Source organism: Convolutriloba macropyga, chromosome 1 (genome assembly GCF_964194025.1).
Source record: "Convolutriloba macropyga chromosome 1, txConMacr16.3, whole genome shotgun sequence".
NCBI lineage: Eukaryota > Metazoa > Xenacoelomorpha > Acoela > Convolutidae > Convolutriloba > Convolutriloba macropyga.
The window spans coordinates 51,015,613-51,038,525 of NC_134468.1; the positions used below are offsets into that span (position 1 = coordinate 51,015,613).

Genomic DNA, 22,913 nt, shown 5'->3' on the forward strand with positions numbered 1-22,913 from the left:
ATCTGCTCCGCAAGTTAATGCAATAATTCCTCAACGATCGTTTCGACCACCGAATCAGAGACCAACTATATCCAGCTTTCCTTGATCACCAAACCAACTATGCAGGAACTGTGGTCTAACTTGGTCAGCTAATCATAGAGTCAAATGCATTGCGAGAGGCAAGACTTGCAACAATTGTGGCCTTCAAAACCATTTTTCGCGAGTGTGCAGAAAACCAAAATCATTATCAAACAAATCTAATCGCTCTAATGTTAACTCTGTTGAAGAAACTACAATTGATCAAACGGTAAATGCCATACAAAATATGAATTATAACCCGCAATGCGAATCGGATTACGACAGCTCAGATGACAATATGGTCGCCAGCATCGCAAGTACCGCAATTCAGATCGAACCAAAGAACACTATTCTACAAATTGGTAACACCCATGTTGGACTCCTCATTGATTCCGGCAGTGTGTGCAGTATTTTACCCGAGTCTCTTGCTTCGGAAATTGTGGAAAATTCTCCCCTTGCTCGTTGGTTGATGATAGCGCCTCCCCAGGAACTCAAAACATTTTCCAACGAACCCATAAACGTGATAGCTATGATACAGGCACCAATTGCGAGCAATGGATGGCGACTTGAAGAAGCTGAATTTGTAGTAGTTCGTGATGGACTAAAACCACTTGTGGGAAGAGATCTATTTGACGCTCTTGGAATTTCAGTAAATCAAACCCCAAAACAGGAAGGTAGTATGGTCAACACTATCACATCTCAATGTCCATTCAAAACACGTATCGCACAACAATTCCCTCAACTTATCACACGTATTGGTCGCTCAAAAATACACATTGTCAAATCTAAATTTCATCGTCATTTCCAGCCAAAACATCAAAAGGGTAGAAGAGTACCCATCAATTTGCAAGAACGAGTAAATACTGAAATTAAAAAACTTCTTGCAGAGGGTTATATAGAAAAATTGAATAACTGTTCTGACCAATATTTTATTTCACCTATTGTAATCACAGTCAAACGAGATCAAACCATAAAAATAGCGCCAGATTCTAAAACTCTTAATAAAGCAATACATAAGAACAAATATCAAATGCCAAACATAGAAACACTTATGGATTCGATATCACAAATAATAACAAATTACAAAACAGAACCCGCGGAGCAAATATATTTCTCTACTATTGATCTTAAATACGCTTACAGCCAACTAAATTTACACCCTGAAACTGCTAATCATTGTAATTTTAATATTATCACTGGTGACATGACAGGCACATATCGATTCAAAACAGGATTCTACGGTCTTACTGACATGCCTGCCGAGTTTCAGAAGGCAATGGATTACACCCTGATTGGACTTAAAAATACATTCTGTTTCTTAGATGACATTTTAATTGTTAGTAAAGGTTCAGAAGATGATCACTTCCAACTTGTACTGGATTGTCTTAAAAAATTAGATGCAGATAACCTTCGTATCAACCTTCCGAAATGCCACTTTGCAAAACAACAAATTTCATGGTTAGGATATAATATAACTCAATCTGGAATCTCGCCACTCGAATCCAAAACATCACCTATTATGTCATTACAACCTCCTAATACACTCAAAAAATTACGCTCATTTCTCGGCTCAGTCCACTATATTAGTAAATTTATTCCCAATTTAGCTCAACTCTGCCATCCTTTAAGACCTCTACTTCGTAAATCCACTAAATATATTTGGACTGACACTCACACATTACATTTTAATGCAATTAAAACTCGCATAGCAAATCATACCGAAAACATGCATTATAACCCCCAATTTGAAACGCGAATCAAATGTGATGCTTCACGTTCCGGTTTAGGAGCAGCACTAGAACAACTAACAGTTGATGGTGGAAACCGATATCTTTTGCATCCCGATTTTTAAACAGTAGTGAAGAACGTTATAGTATTAACGAATTAGAACTTCTTGGGGTAGTGTGGTCGATAGAATATTTTAAAAATTATTTGTATGGCAAAGAATTCACTATTATCACTGACCACCACGCATTACTTTCCATTTTAAAAGAACTTCGATCAAATAAAAGTTACAATAGTAGGTTAGCACGGTGGGTTGACCGTCTCTTGCCTTATCAATTCTCAATAGAGCATTTACCTGGCGCAAAAATGGGCCTAGTTGATTACATATCCCGTAATCCATATCAACCAGCAAAAAGTGTTTCCAAATATGACGAAGAATTTCTAGTTGCAACATTATCGAGCATACATACTGATGCCCAATTACTTCAACAAAAACACAATCTCACAGCTAATTCACTTCATAAATTTTATATTGATATTGATGGAGAACATAAAAATTCCACCACCATTACAGCACAAGTTTTAACCATAGATTTTGAAGCCCAAAATCCTCAAACTGAAATTTCTGATTTACTCGCTTCGCGAAATAATAGTTCAAAATACTATTCAAAACAACCTTCGTTTCCAGATATAAAACCCGCTCAGCGTGTACGCTTAACAAACGTTAATTCAAATTTCGCCTCGCGGCATAATAGTCCAAAATTTTATTCCAAACAAACTTCCAATTTAGACATAAATCCCGCTCAGCATGTTCGCTTAACAAATAATAATTCAAATCTCGCGTCGCGAAAATACAACTCTAATATCATCCCTTTTAAATTTCATCATCTGTATAGCATACACGCTCCAGACATACATTTAACTCATAAAAATAAATCATTCGCGGATCAAATGCAAAACATATTTATCCATTCCACTAATGGTATTAATTGTACTAGTGTACATGATCAGCGAGTACTTTCCAGTCAAAACGATTTCGTACTCGCTAACACATATTCTTCTCCAAAAGTTAACACTTCTAATTTAATTAATACCACCTCTAATCTCGCACCGCGAGTACGCAAGTCCTTTAACAAATTAACACCCGCCTGGCATAATCATTTACTAGTTACTCAAAAGACTAAAATGCATTCCTTAAATGACTCTTTTGCACCGCAAGTTACTAAATACCCAAATCATTCCAAAAATGCGTCACATAGTCTACCATTTGCAACTACTCCCGTACAAATTGAGTCTCAAAGACTAGTAAATACAAGAAAAGCGTCACTCGCTCACCAAAATGCATCCAAATTTACTCCTTTAAGTCATTCTCACTTGTCAATCAAAAATCAGCCTCAAATTCCTACCTTTTTTAGTAAGCCACACTCAAATACTTTAAATAACTCACGTGCTCAATTAGTAAACAAAAATCAAGTGCTTTTTGCCCAAACTCAACCTGAAATTCAGTTGCCTTCCTCCTTGTCAATTAATTTAATTGAAAAAACAAAAATCTCATCAACAATGAGTCAACAAGCATCTTCTCTCAAGGGAAAAACACTCTCCTCTCGATCTACCAGAGCTTCGCCTCGCGTGTCATTCACTGACAATGCAACAACTGCCAATATTTGTTGACATCGGTCTGATAAGAGCTTTTTGACTGGCGAGGCAAAGCTTATTTTGATAGAAAAAATATGAAGTGTCTGTGAAGAAAATTGCATCGAGTAGATGAAGAGCGAACAAAAATCACATATAGTCCTGGTCTATGTGATTTTTCGTCCTCAAGAACGGGATAAGTATCTACCCCTCTACCCCCTCCCCCCCCCCAACTCCAACCGTGTCGCCCAACCCCCCCCCCGCCCCTCGCGGAGCTCACCATACACACACATTCAATTAAGCTAAAAATAGCTAGCCCCCCTTAATAAAGCTGCCGAAAACCACGTTTGATGTTAAAATTCAGTGTGTGCAACGTATTAGCAAATCAAGACAACGGACAACGTATTAACATTGGTACGATCAAAGCCACCAGTGGTTTAGATGGCAATGTCTTTTTGATGCTCTTTTAACATGTACCTGCCTTTTTTGATACTTTAGACCAAAGCCGGTCACCATTCTGTACAACACAGCAAAAATCCGATAACTATTAAGTCTGTCGTACATCATAATTTAGTGCAGTAAACTTATCATACGATGTACTTAATTTAATCAGTGTACCTATTCCTGAGGGGCATGTGCATAAATCATTATTATTTCACATGCTTGTCTGTTGCTACCATTTTCCCACAACGGGAAAATATTGTTCACATTTTATTTGACTTCTGGAATAACAGTTGCGTTATTCTTCACTCTCTTAGTTTTGCTTCTCGCGTACAGTTGCCCAATTTAATTTATTCTTCATTAACTGTCTTTACAAATCGAGTAAAGTAAACATTTAGTCCTTACGCGATTCGCTAAGCGAATTCAATTGGAAATTGTGTAAAGCGCACTCGCCGCGCAAGTAGGACATAGAACATAAACGCAACTCGCGACTCAAGATCAAGTACGCAATTTCACTCGCGTACGACATGGCGCAGTCAGCAGCTCAAAAACGAACTCCACTTGGAATTGAGCCATTTTGGGATAAACCTAGTGTAGACCCGCCGCTCAAATGGGAAAAGTGGCAGATGCAGGCCAAGTTAGCGCTTCTTGCGAAGGAAAATATCACAATAGACACTTTGTTGGAAACAAAACCTGAAACAGTACAACTACCACTTGAACCGATCTATGAGGTTACGATAACGGGATCATCGGCACAATCGGAGCGGGAAATATTGGCGAGAAACGCTCAATCAAAAATGAACTGGGAAAACCGGTGCCAGAGACAATTGGAGATAGGAATAATGTGCGGAGACAAGCCATGGGCACAAGCCGATCGAAAGACTGTGTCAATGCTATATCTCAGTTTGGGCACTGAAGGACGTCGAATTGTTTGTAGTCAAAACCCACATCTCAAGATGGACAGTCTCTCAACAGCAGAACTTTGGACAATCATGGAAACAGCATCTATTCGTCAGCGCAACATTACATTCGACAGATATGTACTTCTCACCACGAAACAGACAAGAGGAGAGTCTATCGAACATTTCTTCGGAAAATTGAAAGAACTTTCTGAGAATTGTGAGCTCGGAAGTCAAGAAGACACCCTCATTAGAGACTTCTTTATTGCAAATATGTTAGATCCTGAAATTCAACGGGAATTGTTGCGAGAAACCTTAGAACCAGCCCAAGCATTACGTTTGGCCATAAATATGGAATTAGGCCAAAGAAACCAACTACAAATTACAAACTCGCAATCTGCTCCGCAAGTTAATGCAATAATTCCTCAACGATCGTTTCGACCACCGAATCAGAGACCAACTATATCCAGCTTTCCTTGATCACCAAACCAACTATGCAGGAACTGTGGTCTAACTTGGTCAGCTAATCATAGAGTCAAATGCATTGCGAGAGGCAAGACTTGCAACAATTGTGGCCTTCAAAACCATTTTTCGCGAGTGTGCAGAAAACCAAAATCATTATCAAACAAATCTAATCGCTCTAATGTTAACTCTGTTGAAGAAACTACAATTGATCAAACGGTAAATGCCATACAAAATATGAATTATAACCCGCAATGCGAATCGGATTACGACAGCTCAGATGACAATATGGTCGCCAGCATCGCAAGTACCGCAATTCAGATCGAACCAAAGAACACTATTCTACAAATTGGTAACACCCATGTTGGACTCCTCATTGATTCCGGCAGTGTGTGCAGTATTTTACCCGAGTCTCTTGCTTCGGAAATTGTGGAAAATTCTCCCCTTGCTCGTTGGTTGATGATAGCGCCTCCCCAGGAACTCAAAACATTTTCCAACGAACCCATAAACGTGATAGCTATGATACAGGCACCAATTGCGAGCAATGGATGGCGACTTGAAGAAGCTGAATTTGTAGTAGTTCGTGATGGACTAAAACCACTTGTGGGAAGAGATCTATTTGACGCTCTTGGAATTTCAGTAAATCAAACCCCAAAACAGGAAGGTAGTATGGTCAACACTATCACATCTCAATGTCCATTCAAAACACGTATCGCACAACAATTCCCTCAACTTATCACACGTATTGGTCGCTCAAAAATACACATTGTCAAATCTAAATTTCATCGTCATTTCCAGCCAAAACATCAAAAGGGTAGAAGAGTACCCATCAATTTGCAAGAACGAGTAAATACTGAAATTAAAAAACTTCTTGCAGAGGGTTATATAGAAAAATTGAATAACTGTTCTGACCAATATTTTATTTCACCTATTGTAATCACAGTCAAACGAGATCAAACCATAAAAATAGCGCCAGATTCTAAAACTCTTAATAAAGCAATACATAAGAACAAATATCAAATGCCAAACATAGAAACACTTATGGATTCGATATCACAAATAATAACAAATTACAAAACAGAACCCGCGGAGCAAATATATTTCTCTACTATTGATCTTAAATACGCTTACAGCCAACTAAATTTACACCCTGAAACTGCTAATCATTGTAATTTTAATATTATCACTGGTGACATGACAGGCACATATCGATTCAAAACAGGATTCTACGGTCTTACTGACATGCCTGCCGAGTTTCAGAAGGCAATGGATTACACCCTGATTGGACTTAAAAATACATTCTGTTTCTTAGATGACATTTTAATTGTTAGTAAAGGTTCAGAAGATGATCACTTCCAACTTGTACTGGATTGTCTTAAAAAATTAGATGCAGATAACCTTCGTATCAACCTTCCGAAATGCCACTTTGCAAAACAACAAATTTCATGGTTAGGATATAATATAACTCAATCTGGAATCTCGCCACTCGAATCCAAAACATCACCTATTATGTCATTACAACCTCCTAATACACTCAAAAAATTACGCTCATTTCTCGGCTCAGTCCACTATATTAGTAAATTTATTCCCAATTTAGCTCAACTCTGCCATCCTTTAAGACCTCTACTTCGTAAATCCACTAAATATATTTGGACTGACACTCACACATTACATTTTAATGCAATTAAAACTCGCATAGCAAATCATACCGAAAACATGCATTATAACCCCCAATTTGAAACGCGAATCAAATGTGATGCTTCACGTTCCGGTTTAGGAGCAGCACTAGAACAACTAACAGTTGATGGTGGAAACCGATATCTTTTGCATCCCGATTTTTAAACAGTAGTGAAGAACGTTATAGTATTAACGAATTAGAACTTCTTGGGGTAGTGTGGTCGATAGAATATTTTAAAAATTATTTGTATGGCAAAGAATTCACTATTATCACTGACCACCACGCATTACTTTCCATTTTAAAAGAACTTCGATCAAATAAAAGTTACAATAGTAGGTTAGCACGGTGGGTTGACCGTCTCTTGCCTTATCAATTCTCAATAGAGCATTTACCTGGCGCAAAAATGGGCCTAGTTGATTACATATCCCGTAATCCATATCAACCAGCAAAAAGTGTTTCCAAATATGACGAAGAATTTCTAGTTGCAACATTATCGAGCATACATACTGATGCCCAATTACTTCAACAAAAACACAATCTCACAGCTAATTCACTTCATAAATTTTATATTGATATTGATGGAGAACATAAAAATTCCACCACCATTACAGCACAAGTTTTAACCATAGATTTTGAAGCCCAAAATCCTCAAACTGAAATTTCTGATTTACTCGCTTCGCGAAATAATAGTTCAAAATACTATTCAAAACAACCTTCGTTTCCAGATATAAAACCCGCTCAGCGTGTACGCTTAACAAACGTTAATTCAAATTTCGCCTCGCGGCATAATAGTCCAAAATTTTATTCCAAACAAACTTCCAATTTAGACATAAATCCCGCTCAGCATGTTCGCTTAACAAATAATAATTCAAATCTCGCGTCGCGAAAATACAACTCTAATATCATCCCTTTTAAATTTCATCATCTGTATAGCATACACGCTCCAGACATACATTTAACTCATAAAAATAAATCATTCGCGGATCAAATGCAAAACATATTTATCCATTCCACTAATGGTATTAATTGTACTAGTGTACATGATCAGCGAGTACTTTCCAGTCAAAACGATTTCGTACTCGCTAACACATATTCTTCTCCAAAAGTTAACACTTCTAATTTAATTAATACCACCTCTAATCTCGCACCGCGAGTACGCAAGTCCTTTAACAAATTAACACCCGCCTGGCATAATCATTTACTAGTTACTCAAAAGACTAAAATGCATTCCTTAAATGACTCTTTTGCACCGCAAGTTACTAAATACCCAAATCATTCCAAAAATGCGTCACATAGTCTACCATTTGCAACTACTCCCGTACAAATTGAGTCTCAAAGACTAGTAAATACAAGAAAAGCGTCACTCGCTCACCAAAATGCATCCAAATTTACTCCTTTAAGTCATTCTCACTTGTCAATCAAAAATCAGCCTCAAATTCCTACCTTTTTTAGTAAGCCACACTCAAATACTTTAAATAACTCACGTGCTCAATTAGTAAACAAAAATCAAGTGCTTTTTGCCCAAACTCAACCTGAAATTCAGTTGCCTTCCTCCTTGTCAATTAATTTAATTGAAAAAACAAAAATCTCATCAACAATGAGTCAACAAGCATCTTCTCTCAAGGGAAAAACACTCTCCTCTCGATCTACCAGAGCTTCGCCTCGCGTGTCATTCACTGACAATGCAACAACGAGCACGCCACGCAGATCCCACTAACGGAACCTAAGTACCCCACTAACGGATAGCCCCCAAGTAATGTCGTTTGAACGAGTGGTGGGAAAAGTCTTTAGTAAAGGCCTCATTGCATCACTGACAAGTAAGGATGCAGTCTTAAAAGAAGTGCGAGACTGCATAATTCGGGGGGATGAAGAAAGACTGAAGGCCATCAACCCATACCTTCACAGTTATTGGCGGGACCTTCACGTGACAGGCGGGTGTGTTTGCATGGACGAGAAGGTGGCAATTCCCAATGCACTCAAAGAGGCCCTCATTGACGACCTACATGCAAGTCACCCGGGTAGCTGGGGGATGATATGTATGGCCCAGCACTGCTGGTGGCCATACATGAATCGCGATTTGCTTGTCAAAGCAATAGAGTGCAAATCTTGCACTGCTATTGGTAAAAATTTGAAATCTGTTATTCCAGCAAAACAATTTAAAGCACATACACCATGTATAGTTCCAAACCAAGAAATACAAATAGACTTTGCAGGGCCCATCAATAACGAAAAAGAACATGAAATATACATTTTAACATGCATTGATAGATTTTCAAAATACCCTTCTGCGGAATTAGTTGATAATGCAAATGCCTCGAATGTCATACAATTTTTAGACAATTATATACAAATTCATGGAGTTCCTCGTTCCTTAAGAATAGATCAAGCTCGTTGTCTTATAGGTAACCAAGTAAAAAATTTTTGTACAAAAACGATATCACACTCATACCAGCTCCGGCAAATGATCATCGTGCAATAGGTTTAGTTGAACGACTAATTGGTACAATTAAACAACGCTTGGCATGTATTAAAGACGCACACAAAGATATAAATACGTTCACCATTAAAGCAGCATTAAGATCAATTATATACCAGCTTCGCATATGTAAACATAAAACAACTAAGCTTTCGCCATTCGAATCTCACTTCGGGCGTACGGCCAATACAACACTTAGTAATATAAGTACTCAACCCAAATCATCTGACCTAAGTTATGAAAAAATTTTAACTCATTATTTAGATGAAGAAACTGTAACCCCCAACGAATTGCTGCCGGAGGAACATTGGGGAAACATCCGGAGTGACGACGAAGTTGAGCGTAATATGTGCAAGGCGACAAAGGATGCTACTAATCGCGAACGGCAAGCAACGGATACTGAATCACGCTTCCTTCGTACCACGCACGCACACCGTCCACTCCCATTGAAAGAACACGCCGTCCAATTAAACATTGCCCGAAAGAAGCACCTTCATAAGAGATCCAAGAAGAATTTGGACGGCTTGTATGAGGTGTTGGCCCCAAGATGGGTAGTCCAAAAGACCGACCAATACACTTCGGTCATTCGCGTGCCGGGTAAGGTAGAAGTGACTGTACGCAATAGCGATATTGCAAAATTTGGCACTCGTGAAGAACGAAAAACTAAATTGACGGATTACACCAACCGCAGAGGACCCCGCACACATGAAAAAACAACGGAAGCTAAGATACTTAGCCATATTAAAGAGTGTACCCGCATCCAGAAGGGAGACAGAAAAATTAAACACCGCAAACGAGAAACTGGTAGTGGCGTATCATCGAATAAATCAAACATTGCTCGCGCAATGCGAGTACGCATGCCAAAAGTTCCGGACAATTTCGCTCCGCAAGTAATACCCGAAATCCCAGAGGCTGCTCCAGATCAGCCAATTATAACTGAAGAAGTACTTATTGCACCCCCGCCTACAAACATTCAGCAAGAAGCACTCGTCTCATCTCACCCAGCTCCAACAACATCTTTCCCCAATACTCTGACACGATCAACCAAACGGACTAGGAAAAGTCCCAAATATTATGGATATGACAAAGACGACTCATCAGGTGATTCTACTAATTCGTGTCCTCCGAACTTTGCTCCACCCCGTAGGAAGCGTCGAGTAGGCGACATTGAATCGATTCAACCCTCAGTGATCCAAACAATTGTGGATACAGCTACTCGAGTTGAACCGATTCATAACGACTTTCCCTCGCCTATCATAGGACAGGTGTCTCCAATGGACCCCCGTATACGGCCAGCCGATCATAGCACTTCAAAAGAACTGATTATTGATGAAGAAGACATGTGAAAACTGATACATTATTAATTATGACTAGCTATGATAACCAGTAAATATATTGTTGATACTATTTAACCGGTGAATAAGTATTATTATTATTCATATTGTTATTAAAATTTTCATGCAATTTTATTTTTTTTTGGAGCGGGAGAAATGTCGTACATCATAATTTAGTGCAGTAAACTTATCATACGATGTACTTAATTTAATCAGTGTACCTATTCCTGAGGGGCATGTGCATAAGTCATTATTATTTCACATGCTTGTCTGTTGCTACCATTTTCCCAAAACGGGAAAATATTGTTCACATTTTATTTGACTTCTTGAATAACAGTTGCGTTATTCTTCACTCTCTTAGTTTTGCTTCTCGCGTACAGTTGCCCAATTCAATTTATTCTTCATTAACTGTCTTTACAAATCGAGTAAAGTAAACATTTAGTCCTTACGCGATTCGCTAAGCGAATTCAATTGGAAATTGTGTAAAGCGCACTCGCCGCGCAAGTAGGACATAGAACATAAACGCAACTCGCGACTCAAGATCAAGTACGCAATTTCACTGGCGTACGACAAAGTCTAAACGGGCACTATTTGATAGTTTTTTTACTCGATTGATTGAAATTGTGGTATTTGCACTTCCGAGCCAAACTATATTGCTACGCTTTCTCTAAGTATTTTAAATAATTGAATCTGATTGGTTGATATTTTCACGCTTACATTTATTTATTCGGTAATATTCTCTGACCCGGATGATGTTGAGAGAATGGGTACAAATTTTGTGAGTGGGTAGAGAAGGAATCCGGTGGACGTGCGCAAGACGGCAGACCGTGTGACGCTGTCGGAACCGTAACGTAGTTGAGTCATATGATCATTTAGGTAGCAACAACTTAAGTTAGTCTCTTCAAATACCCAAACTAAGTCACCGGTATTTAGGTATTTCTCGGCAGGCATCTGCCACTTATTCTGTAATCCGAAGTGACCAAATAGCATTTGTGATTCCGCTTACGATGCTTGAACTCGTCAGCACCAACGATTGACGGAATTGAGGTTGCTTGGTTGCCAAGTGGAAAATGATTCGATTTTAACGTGCCTGAGTCGGTGGGTGTTAACGGACGTTAGTTAAGTGCTTTTTCCACCAAGCAAAAAGTAGTACTCGAAACCTCCTCAGTGAGGCGACGTGTTATAAGTATGATGTAAAGTACCGCTTGAAACTCCGAATCAGCCTCTCCATGATGCCACCTTGGTGTGGCGTGCTTGTGCGTTGAACTTCAACTGAATGCCTTTTTGCAATTTCCGCAGTGATGTTGACCATATTCCATTTTCCAATACACTCACGGAGCTCAGTCTGGGATCCAATGAAAGTAGTGCCGTTATCAGACCAAATCATGATAGGCGTTCCCCGACGAGAGACTAACCGCTCCACTCCCATTACGCGAGAATTAGCGTTGGCGCCAGTTCAAATCAGCTACAAAAGCCATCAGACAGCAAGAAATAACTTTTGAAGCTGAAAAAACCTAGAATTTGTCAAAACTCAATAATGGTTAAAACTGAAAATTTTCACAATTTTGTACATCCCCCCATTTTTGGAAGGGAAAGCTTGAGCCACCCGAGGTTATGATACACGGTTAAGGTTATCTCTAAACTGCTCATGGACCCAACGAACGTTATTGCATCAGACCCACAAGTGTGGCTATTAGCACTTAAATGATGCAAAATTGACATCTTTCCATATTTTGTTACTTATTGTTTAATTTCTTAAGTTGTTTATTTTATGCTACTTTAGGTGTTCATTAATGGTCAAATACCGTACAATCGAGACATTTAGAGCCACGTAATAAACATCCGCGTTGGGTCAATAAACTTAAATAATGCAGTAATTTCACATTTACTATGTAAACAATGACCTATATCACTTTCTTGATTAACCAATCAGAAACAAGTAGTGATGATATTATAAATGATAAATATTTGATTATTTACTTTAACCTAATTGTTTGAATAGTGAACTGGAATTGTATTTAGAACCATTAGAAAATGTTATACAGAGCAATTGGCTCTCAGATTGACGAAAATTTGATTCTTCAGCAACTTTAGCCTTTTTTGCTAACTTTTGTTAGATCTTAAGATCTCGCGAGTTTTAAGTTAGTTTAGCGTACTTAACGAGACGTTAGCAAACTTACTAGCTACTGGCTGAATCCTTACAAACGTCTGCGGCAGGTTGAACATAGATTATCACTAAGGATTTTCTTAACTTCAATCAGCAAATTAAAGTTACAGTCCTTTAGTACATCCGAGCGACTAATTATATCGACGAGATTGTTAGTCAATCGAATATTGTAAAGAACCAGGCCGGCGTAAAACTTAAGAACCAGGCTGTGATATATCGGTTCCGCTAACAGCAACGAATCTTCTATTCAATTTGGTGGACCAGAACGAAATCTGTACGATGACTGGAAAGAGCCCCGATAGACATTGGAAAATTGGTGACTGCAAGATGTCAGGCCAACTGAAGAAGTTACAAAATGAGCAAGCTGAATTGCTCAAAACATTTGACGGACACCTTGCTGATGTGAAAAATCACTTGGCTCAGAATAAAACAGTGTCCGCAGAAAGAGCACATCAATGTTTCTTCGAGAAGTACGATGATCTTAAGAAAATCAGACAGCAACAGAGGCAACTCCTGAAGCCAAAGTACTTGGAAAGTTTGGAAATTTGGGCGAAAAGAAAGACACTCGAATGGTTGGTTGGACAAATACCAAAACTTAGATAAATTGAAGGATGTGGCAGCTGCGTTCTTAACCAACGGAAAGACACCTTGCGGCTCTACACAATGTTTTAAAAATGTGAATCGTTTTATAGAGAAGCAGAGAAAATGGAAGAGGAGTTGTGATCAGAAGATTTTAACGACTCCCGCAAGCAAGCCTTGTGCATTACACTGGGACAGCTAGTAATGAAACTAGATTCAAGTCACGCAGCAAATATACTAATCGCGAAGTCAGAATTTGCTACGTAATCCTTGACAACTCTAAGCAAGAATAGAAATTATTTTCAAGGCCTACTAAAACAATATCAGCAAACCGCAGATAGTGGGGATGAAACATCGTTTACTTCATCCACATCACCTAGTGATAAAGACCCAAACGAGACTGTAATTGATACAGGAAATGGAGCAATAGAAAACACCGAAGGGAACGTCAAGGTCTCTTCCAGGCTTCATCGCGATTATCGAGAAGGCGACAGATTGGCGAACTATGAGCTCGAAAACCTAAGAGCTGAGAAAGAAGCAGAGCAACGACTGCGAGCAAGAGCTCGAAGGAATAGAACTTCGTCGCCCGCAACAAGAGGTACGTTTACAACAACAAAAACAACACCAACAAGAACAGGAGTTACATCTAAAGATGCAACAACAAGAAGACGAATTGCGTCTTCGACAGCATGAGCTATTCCTTGAAAACGAAACAAGGAAAGCAGAGGCCGACGAAGAACAAAGACGTCTGAATCTTGAGCTGACTAGGGGAAGCTCAAAGGCATCTGGATCAATGACAGGTGAGATACAAATTGTTGGATCAAAATGCAATCACGAAGGAACAGCCGGGTGGGCAGAATCAGTCGTTCAGCAGTCAGTCCCTAGACGACCACTACCTCCAAAGTGTGTTATTGACCCTCCAACGAATGTCACCAAGGACAGAGTTGACAAATGTTTCAGCGCCTACTCGAAAACTACACCGCTGTACCAACTGCGTGAAGGACTTTTTTCAACGCAACTGACAGAAACGAGCATTCTCAAGAAACCCGAAATCCATAAATCGAGTAGAATAACGGAACTACTAGCGCCTTTGACAAGGACGACGTTTCAGCAGCAGGGAACGTCAGCATTTCAAGACTGAAACAGGAGTCAGAGTCCCATTAACAACTCTCGAAACAGGTCTGCCGATAGCAGAAACAGAAGCACACTGAACAAAACCACTCCCCAAGTCATTTACCAACCAGTACCAAGAAGCGGTGCCAGTGGACTGCCAAAACTGAAACTGACTCTATGTGTTTTCAGGAGATCCACTGGAGTGGCCTGAGTGGTCAAGTCTTTTTCATGTTGTTGTTCATCAAAAGCCAATCAGCGATACAGAAAAGATGCAATTTCATGCTTGAGATATACTCTGTAAGGCAGATCAGATGTCATAGTTAACGCGCAATTCAAGAAAATACATACTCGTCCTCCAATCCGACACGACGATTCTACGAGCATCGTCAAATTTGCAAATGTGGTGAAAACCTTGACTCAACTTGAATACACATCAGATCTAGAAGCGGAAGCAGGGCTAAATTCAACAACGAGAAAACTTTCTCCGCAACTGAGAGAACAGTTTTTGCAGTATATGTAAGATCGTCGACTACTGAGAGGCAACCTGATTATTTTCATAGAGCAGCTCGCCTCCAAAGCAGTAATTCATGAGAACTTGTTAGCACAGACAAACTCGACGTTTGACAGAAATAGGTTTCAAAGCCGTGATAAACCGAAGACGAGTACCTTTGCTTCAAACGCCGAAGAGTCAAGCAAACCTAAGAACCTTGAATGTCCCTTCAAAGATGGATAGTACCCCACTTGGACTTGTGAAAAGTTCAAATCAAGGAAAGTAAATGAACGACGCGAGTAAGTCCAGAAGTTCCGACTGTGCTTCAATTGTTTGAGACCAGGTCACATGTCGAAGGACTGCAAAAGCAGGACATATAGTGTACCCAGCTGTGTACAAGAACCCATTTTCCTATGCAACAAAGACGCCAAGACACTGATTGTAACTTTTTGTTGAAGCACTAGAACTAGCTAGCAAAAGTAAAGCCGAAATATTGAAAAATTTTCCCCCCAATGAAAATGCAATTAAAACCAAAGAGTGAACTCTATTTTCGAGAAGATAAACAAATGCAAAAGTCAGAGTACTCCAATGTTTGAACTTGAAAATATTGTGGAAGAAGAAATTATTATGTCCACTCAATTTCTCCAAATTCAGAACAATCAACTTCTAGACCTACGACAATTTGATATTTATGTTAACACTTTACATGCATTTGGATTTATCAGCGGGAAATATAATTTGAACCTTATCAAGTCTTGTTTACTAACCAACCTCATTTACCAGTGCGATTTTCAGCCAACCGCTATTAAAAAGCGGACCATTTTGTATCCTTTATTTTTGGCGATGGACAGTTTCTCGATATTTTAAATTTTCTTGGTGGAGCAACATCGCTAGATTCGTTCCTCAAAACAGAACAAATGAGACAAAAGGGTTTAACCCCTATGAATGGTTCGACTCACAAAAAAAGTGAATACAATTTTCCTTCCACCTAACAAAAGTTTCTTTAGTAAGCTGAGAGATCACAATCCCTTGGAGAAAAAATTTACGGATTTCACAAATTTGTTGAACAGTGGACTTTTCGAACAGGAGGCTCTGGAAAAATTTAGGTTGGAGGAGGTGCCTCCCTCCCTCGGGAGTTGACAACTAAAATTACCTGAAAAGTGTGTGGGTGCAGGAACAAATGACAATTTTTCAAGACTCTGTGAAGTGGTATACTAAAAAAGCTGTTGTCCCGACACCATAAGTCCCGACACTATAAATGATGAAATTCTATCATCACAAAGGGATTCATATCTTAAAACTTGTTTCCACACTACGTGATTTGGCAAACTTTCGTCTATACAAATCAACTTAACAGATTCTATCCTTTCGTTGAAGCAGACAAAGATTTATATAAAATACATGAAGATATTACCTGTGGTCCCTCTTTTGTCTTTACTAGAAAAGCGGTTGTGAATCAAACAGACGCATGAAACTCAGAAAGCATTTGAATTTTTTGGGTATAGACGCCAGTCAACTTTACACCTTCTCAATGTGTCAAGAAAAGCCCACTGGGCTTTAGACTAGATGGGATTTTGATGCAAACTCTCAAAAGTTTAAAGCTAGGCAAAGTTAATCGAGAAAGTCTGAGAACAATCTTATGTCGTACCTACAATCTCAGCGTCTTAACGCACTGTTGAAAGTTACAACACAACTGGAACTCAGAAAAAGATTGGTTGTTATAATGTAAACGGATTTTGTGCTCAGTGTTAAACTAAATTTGAGGCAAAGGGTTGTTACTTCCCGTTTTCTCTGGAAGCAAAAGCAAGTATGTGAGAGGAAGAGACTTCGTGAGGGCTCAGAAAACGAGAATATGACGAACTGAGAAGAAATTATTTGCGGAAGAAATGTTGTAATGTTGTTGGGATATGGGAATGTAACCGGTTGGAAACTCTCAGAGATCTTGATTCTGTAAGAAACCACGTGAGAAACATTTTCCCATTCAAGCTACCTCTGAAGCAAGAATCTCTCTTTGCTATGATAAGAGGAGAGAAATTTTTGGTTATGTTCAGCGTGATCAAGAGGTTCCAGATGGGTTGAAGTACAAGTTCTCGAAGTTTCCACCAATCTTTAAAGTCTTCATGGTTGGTCGATATTGGCGATTATATGAGGGACTATGCAATTGATAAAGATTTACTCAAACAACCGCAACGCATGTTGATTTCAAGCTTCATATTGGAGAATGGAGCTGTTATAAAACCTTTACTCAACTTTTAACTTAGACTTGTGCTAAAATTTATCGCTTCGTTCAGTACGCACCCCAAAAATTGCTTCAACACTTTTGTTCAGTCAGTTGTTGATGCTAGGAGAGCTGCAGATGAAAAGCCTGAAAGAATTAAGCGTTGCAGCAGAGACAATGAAATTGTTAGGGGACGGTTCCTATCATAGACAGACGCGGACATAGAGAGACAAATACCTGACCGATGAAAAGACTCACAAAGCGATCAAAGGGAAGTTGTTTGAGAGACTTAACAACGTGTCAAAAGAACTATACTAAAATAAAGTTTTAAAATCAGAAATTGAACACCGCGAACCGATAATAGTCGGGTTTTTTATACTTCCATACGCGAAATTACGTAAACTGGAGCTTTAATACAGCTTTTCTGTGATGTAGAGTCATTCGAAGATTTAGAAATGGACACTGACTCCTTATACTTAGCTCTAGCACACGATAGCTTGCAAGATTTCTGAACGAATGGGAAGCTCTGAACGAACACCATTGTGATGATTCTTTCAAAGCTGATGCTGTCCAATATTTCTTCCCTTTTGCCATTGCAAAAGTATCGGAGAGTGATAGCAGAAAATATCAATTGAACATCTACAAATGGGGGATTTCAGACAATCAATCACTGCGTCGCTACCTAGTGCGTCACTATAATATAGAAAGGACGTTCATTTTTTTATCCTTAACGAAAAGTGTTATCTGAAGGAAATAATACTGTACCCTGAACTTGTAAACTACTTAATTGCTTTTTTTTATCTTGTGGGCGTTCTTTGTTGTGTTTAAAAATACATTTAATGTACTTGATATTTGATTTATACTGTGTTTTGCGTTATGTATTTTAATATTTCGTTCTTTTAAAATTTTTTAAAATTTTCTCAATTCTTTGCGGCTATACCTAATCTTAATACATTGCGGCGGCTATACCTAATCTCAATACATTGCGGCGGATACACCTAATCTTAATACATTGCGGCGGCTATACATAATCTTAATACGTTGCGGCGGCTATACATAATCTTAATACAATGCGGCGTCTCTACTTAGTCTTAATTCATTGCGCTGGTTATACCAATAAATATGTTGAAATTTACTGCGAAGGGAATTATCCGCTGCCTGTACATTTCCCCGCCTGTACAACCTCTGCCAATGGTGCGTTTTGTTGAACCTCTTCTGGGATCAATGGAAAGTGATAAATCGAGTAGTTATCTTTTCTGAGGAAAAGCTGTTTTGGACCCTTTTTTATGCACTGGTATCACTCGAAATCGGTTTGTGAGCAGTTTATACATAAACAAAGGCGTGTGAAAAAAATTCCAATTTTTGCAAAATTGGCGCGTTACTGCCTTTTTGAATTTTTTTGAGCACTCACTGAAAGTATTTTTGGTGTTCGATGTAGTGTAGGTCGACAAATATTAGCTCAAATTGCTTCATCTAAAGATCATTGTAAAGCTCTTGTAATAAACTTCAACATTTGTTTTGATAATTTTTTCTAAAAATTTACAATATTGTACTGCAGAAAGTTTTAAAAAAGTTAAGGTAAGTTAAGGTAATTTTACCTTAACACAGTTCATGTAATTTTTTACCCTAACTCAAGTTAAGGTAAGGTTAAGGTAATTGTTACCTTAATTTTACCTTAACAAAGGTTTACCTTAACTGCGTTAAGGTAAATTTACCTGATTTTTTTTAGTGTGTAGTATTGGGGCTCGTACAGTATCTCTTCGATAATAGATAGAAGCTATTATATAAGTAAGTGAACAAACTGTGAGGAAATATCATACAAATAATCTATAAGACGTAAACCCAATATATCCATCAGAGACATAGAGTTATTTAGAGGATACTCACACAATTAAAGGTAAGAAATTAGCAACATAAACCATAGCCTAGAAGACATCTTATCAGAATAATCCGCCTTCCTTGCCCCCTTTGCCCCGATGTTGACAATGCCTCTTCTGGCCGCCCTAACCCGGTGATCGCATGTAAATCACCATGGCGTAGATGCAGAAATGTTGCGGCACCACAAGCAAATTGTGGATAGGCAGTCATACACTACTTCTTATATATCTAATTTTATTAGGATACAAATGCAACTAGGGTATGAGTTAAAAACGGCAGTAAGCTCCGGTATCCAGCCAAAATTATCAGCGAATTGCAGCTCTGTGCGACAGCTACAGCAACAACATGACAGCTCCTTGGGGTTGTTTCGATTCCAAACAGTATCGAGCAAGCCAAAAATTGATTTTTGAATTTCAACGTTTTCCGAAGTAATTGTACCAGAACGGATATTCGGCACAGAATGTTCGAGCATCGTCGTTATCTCCGAGCACCCCGGGCATTTCAATAGAACTGAGAACCTGCATTACCTTTTCTCGTTAACGAAAAGCTTTTGTTACCCATCCAGACCATAGAGTCATAATTAGACTTTAGCTAATTATTGATCAGAATTCAGGCAGACTTTAGCTAGGCCGCAGACCATGGAGGCAGACTTTATAAAGTATCTCAAGCATGTAATAAAAACGCACTTAACCTCCCCCGTGCGTTTTTAATTGTCTGATCATTAACGCACACCTCAACCTGAGAGCTCCAAAAGATCAGAATTGTGAACACTTTTCAACTTTAAGCCTGTATTTTTGTTGGAGAAAGGGAAATTCCAATTTTGCCACTTTTTCAATTCTGCCATTTCTCAGTGGAGTTTCTCAAGTATCCCACTTTTGAATCTCAAAAGATATATCGATCGGCCACATTTGATCGAATAATAAAAAAAAAACGAGGGTAACAAGGTTTCTGACCCCCAAAATGTTTGGAGGTTGGAACAATAAAAAGAAAAATTTTCGGAGTAATGGGTTTGAATTTGGTGGACTGAGAGACAGCATAAAGTTTTAAGATTTGCTGTTTCAGCCAGTTCGGTTTGTGCACATGACTGAACTCTGTTGAGATTTCTCAATGAGAACTCTGAATTGATGAATTGTTCAAATCAGTGTAATGAGTTGAAATTCTGTAAAAGGCAGCAACTTTATGGTAAATAAATGAGACACCAAGCTAGGATAAAGGCGACATTCAAAGAGTAACAATGCAAAACTACTAAACTTGTATGTGATTATGCTGGCCGATGATAAGAAAGAGTTTTTTTAATTTATACACTTTGCTTGAGGTCTCACATTGATGTAAGTTTAACTATTGCTTGCTGATGAGTGAAATAATCTAATTCAAATTCAGTTTCATTGTAATCTACTTGGAGTTTAAATTGTACATTTGTTTCACTGAGATTTCTGGCTGTTTCTTTCTAAAAACGAAGGAATTTTAATGCTCGTTGTGCGCAGTGGTAGCAATGAGTGCTTCTTTTGGGACATTAGAGACCCACCCCGATTGTTTTGAGACGTTGTCGTCGTCTCGGGCAAGTTTCGCAAATTCTCCAAAGATGTAGGCTGAGACGAAGAACGATTTTTATACCTTTGATGTGTTCGGCTGCTGTCGTGAGGCTGATCAGGACTTAACAAGTTCATACTCATTGTACTTTTTGCGTCGTCCCGTTTGTAAAAGGGTGCTAAAAGCTGATTGGCCGCGACAGTGGAAGACGCGGCTGCCGATGAGGTTGGGGCGATGTTAGTGGTTTGTGGATGATCGTCGTCGTCGTGGTTTGAGTTAGTTGTGTCTGTTCGTTTGTACCTCATTTGGTCTTTTCTGTACACGTTTATGAGATGGTCCAGTTTCCTCTCCAGATACGTAATCTGGCTCTCTAGTTTAACTATTCTGGAAGCTACCGTCATTTTAGTCTCCGTCTGTTTCTTCTTATCCTTCGAACCAACCACAATGTCAATTCTGGAACAGAAAACAAAGCCTAAATTTATTGCAATTTATTGCAACAGACCACTCTTCATTCAAACCACTGTTAGTATACTCTAGTATATACACATGATAAGCTGAATGAGTTTTGTGCTGAGGAAACTACAGCGAATCTTCCAAACAACGCCTTTGTACTTGAGAATTCAGTAAACATCACCAGATAATAAATTTTCTCAAAATCTCGCCTCAGTTTCAACTATGCGGCATGTCTGTAACAATTCTGTCTCGTATAAAAGCTCTCGTATAAAAATTGGCTTTGCTTCCAACTTTGTTTCCAACTTGACACCATTATTCAACTTCTAACAGATTATGCGACTTGAGGCGACTTTTTCGATCTGTGGAAAGTTTCTTTAGATCGTTCAAGTTATTTTCAATTTATGATTTAACAGTTTTAATGCAAAAAGGCTCCTGTTAAGTTAACAAACCTGATTCCTTCCTCAAAAACAGAAAACAATCATACAGCTCTGGTGCTAGGGCAATAGATCGAAAGACCAGAGATCGAAACAAAATTTCGACAACAGATCAAAAATGAACGTATTCAAGTTGCATATTGGCCAATCAGATTTAAGCACTCACTTGTAATATAGCGTATTACATGTTCGGTGGCGATAAATTGTTCGGTTGTGATAGAGTCATATCAAGTCTTACGGGCTGCTATGGCATTGTCATAGCTCGCGAAGCAGGGCCAAAAGCGGCACTTTATGCCAACGCGCATATAACGCTTAATTTCAGTCAATGAGAATAGAGATTAATTTTTCCAATTTGTCCCAATTTTTCTGCTTTTGATATGTTGTCCTTTTGATCTACTGTCTGGTCACCTGCAGCTCCTATGCTATGACGCAATGATCATAGAAAAAAGTCATCTAAAAATGAAAATCAAGAGTTGAAATGAAGCTATCCAATTAACGCGTAAAGATGAGATAACGGATTTTCCAAACATGCAATGATTTTGGTAAGAAAGCGTGGCAAAAAAGTAATGATTTTTACAAGTAAGAAATCTAAATTTAAAATTGACCCGGGTTTAAGCTCCATTGATTTCATACAAGGATCATATATGATTTCATACTGTCGATAATTGATTTTTGGTACAATCCTTGTATGAAATCAAACATATCATATATGATCCTTGTTTGATTGCCAAGAAATCATATGTGGTTCTATTATGAATACCAAGAATCCAAGATCTATTTTTCGAAAATCTTTCACCATTTCTGTTTTTTGTTTTTAATCGGTAGGGCATCACCGTGTGATCCGCCGAAAGCCCTAACCTAAGATATCTTTTGGAAAGTTGGGAACTAAATAAAAGAGTAAGTCAAACAGATAACTAAATTTTGCCATACTCTGAGCCCAGCTTATACTTATCAAGACTAATTTATAAAAAATAATCCAGAAAAAAAATGCTTATAACCTCAAATTCGATTTTTGAATATGTTTAAACTGCAAAAGTTTGCGCTGAAGGTTATTCTTTCAGAGCACGCAAAGAATCAATTGTGGGTTGCAAATGCAATATAGTAACTTAATAAGACGTCTGACTACATTATACGAAAATTTGTGGCACCAGTCAATGTTCTATGTGTCATATATCACCTTGTACCATTTCCAAAAATTTCAACTTCAACAGAAAATCAAAATTATACAGTTTTTGCTCTTTGAAAATTTTTGTACGATCCCTGTCCTTTTATGTTAGGAGAGTGGTAATTGCGCTACATGTATTTGTCTGGAACGCTTATTGTTGGTATATATATATATATATATAT

At 38.5% G+C, this 22,913-nt stretch overlaps 1 protein-coding gene across 2 annotated transcripts in view; it reads right to left on the reverse strand.

The window, feature by feature from the left end:
• Positions 1-20,149: 20,149 nt before the first annotated feature.
• Positions 20,150-22,913, reverse strand: part of LOC142340195 (potassium voltage-gated channel subfamily KQT member 1-like) — a 113,081-nt gene continuing 110,317 nt past the window's right edge. For both annotated transcript variants that reach the window (XM_075390707.1, XM_075390716.1), the window contains one exon: positions 20,150-21,132. In XM_075390707.1, coding sequence (XP_075246822.1) covers positions 20,571-21,132 — 562 coding nt within the window. In that variant the 3' untranslated portion in view covers positions 20,150-20,570. The remainder of the gene's footprint in view (positions 21,133-22,913) is intronic.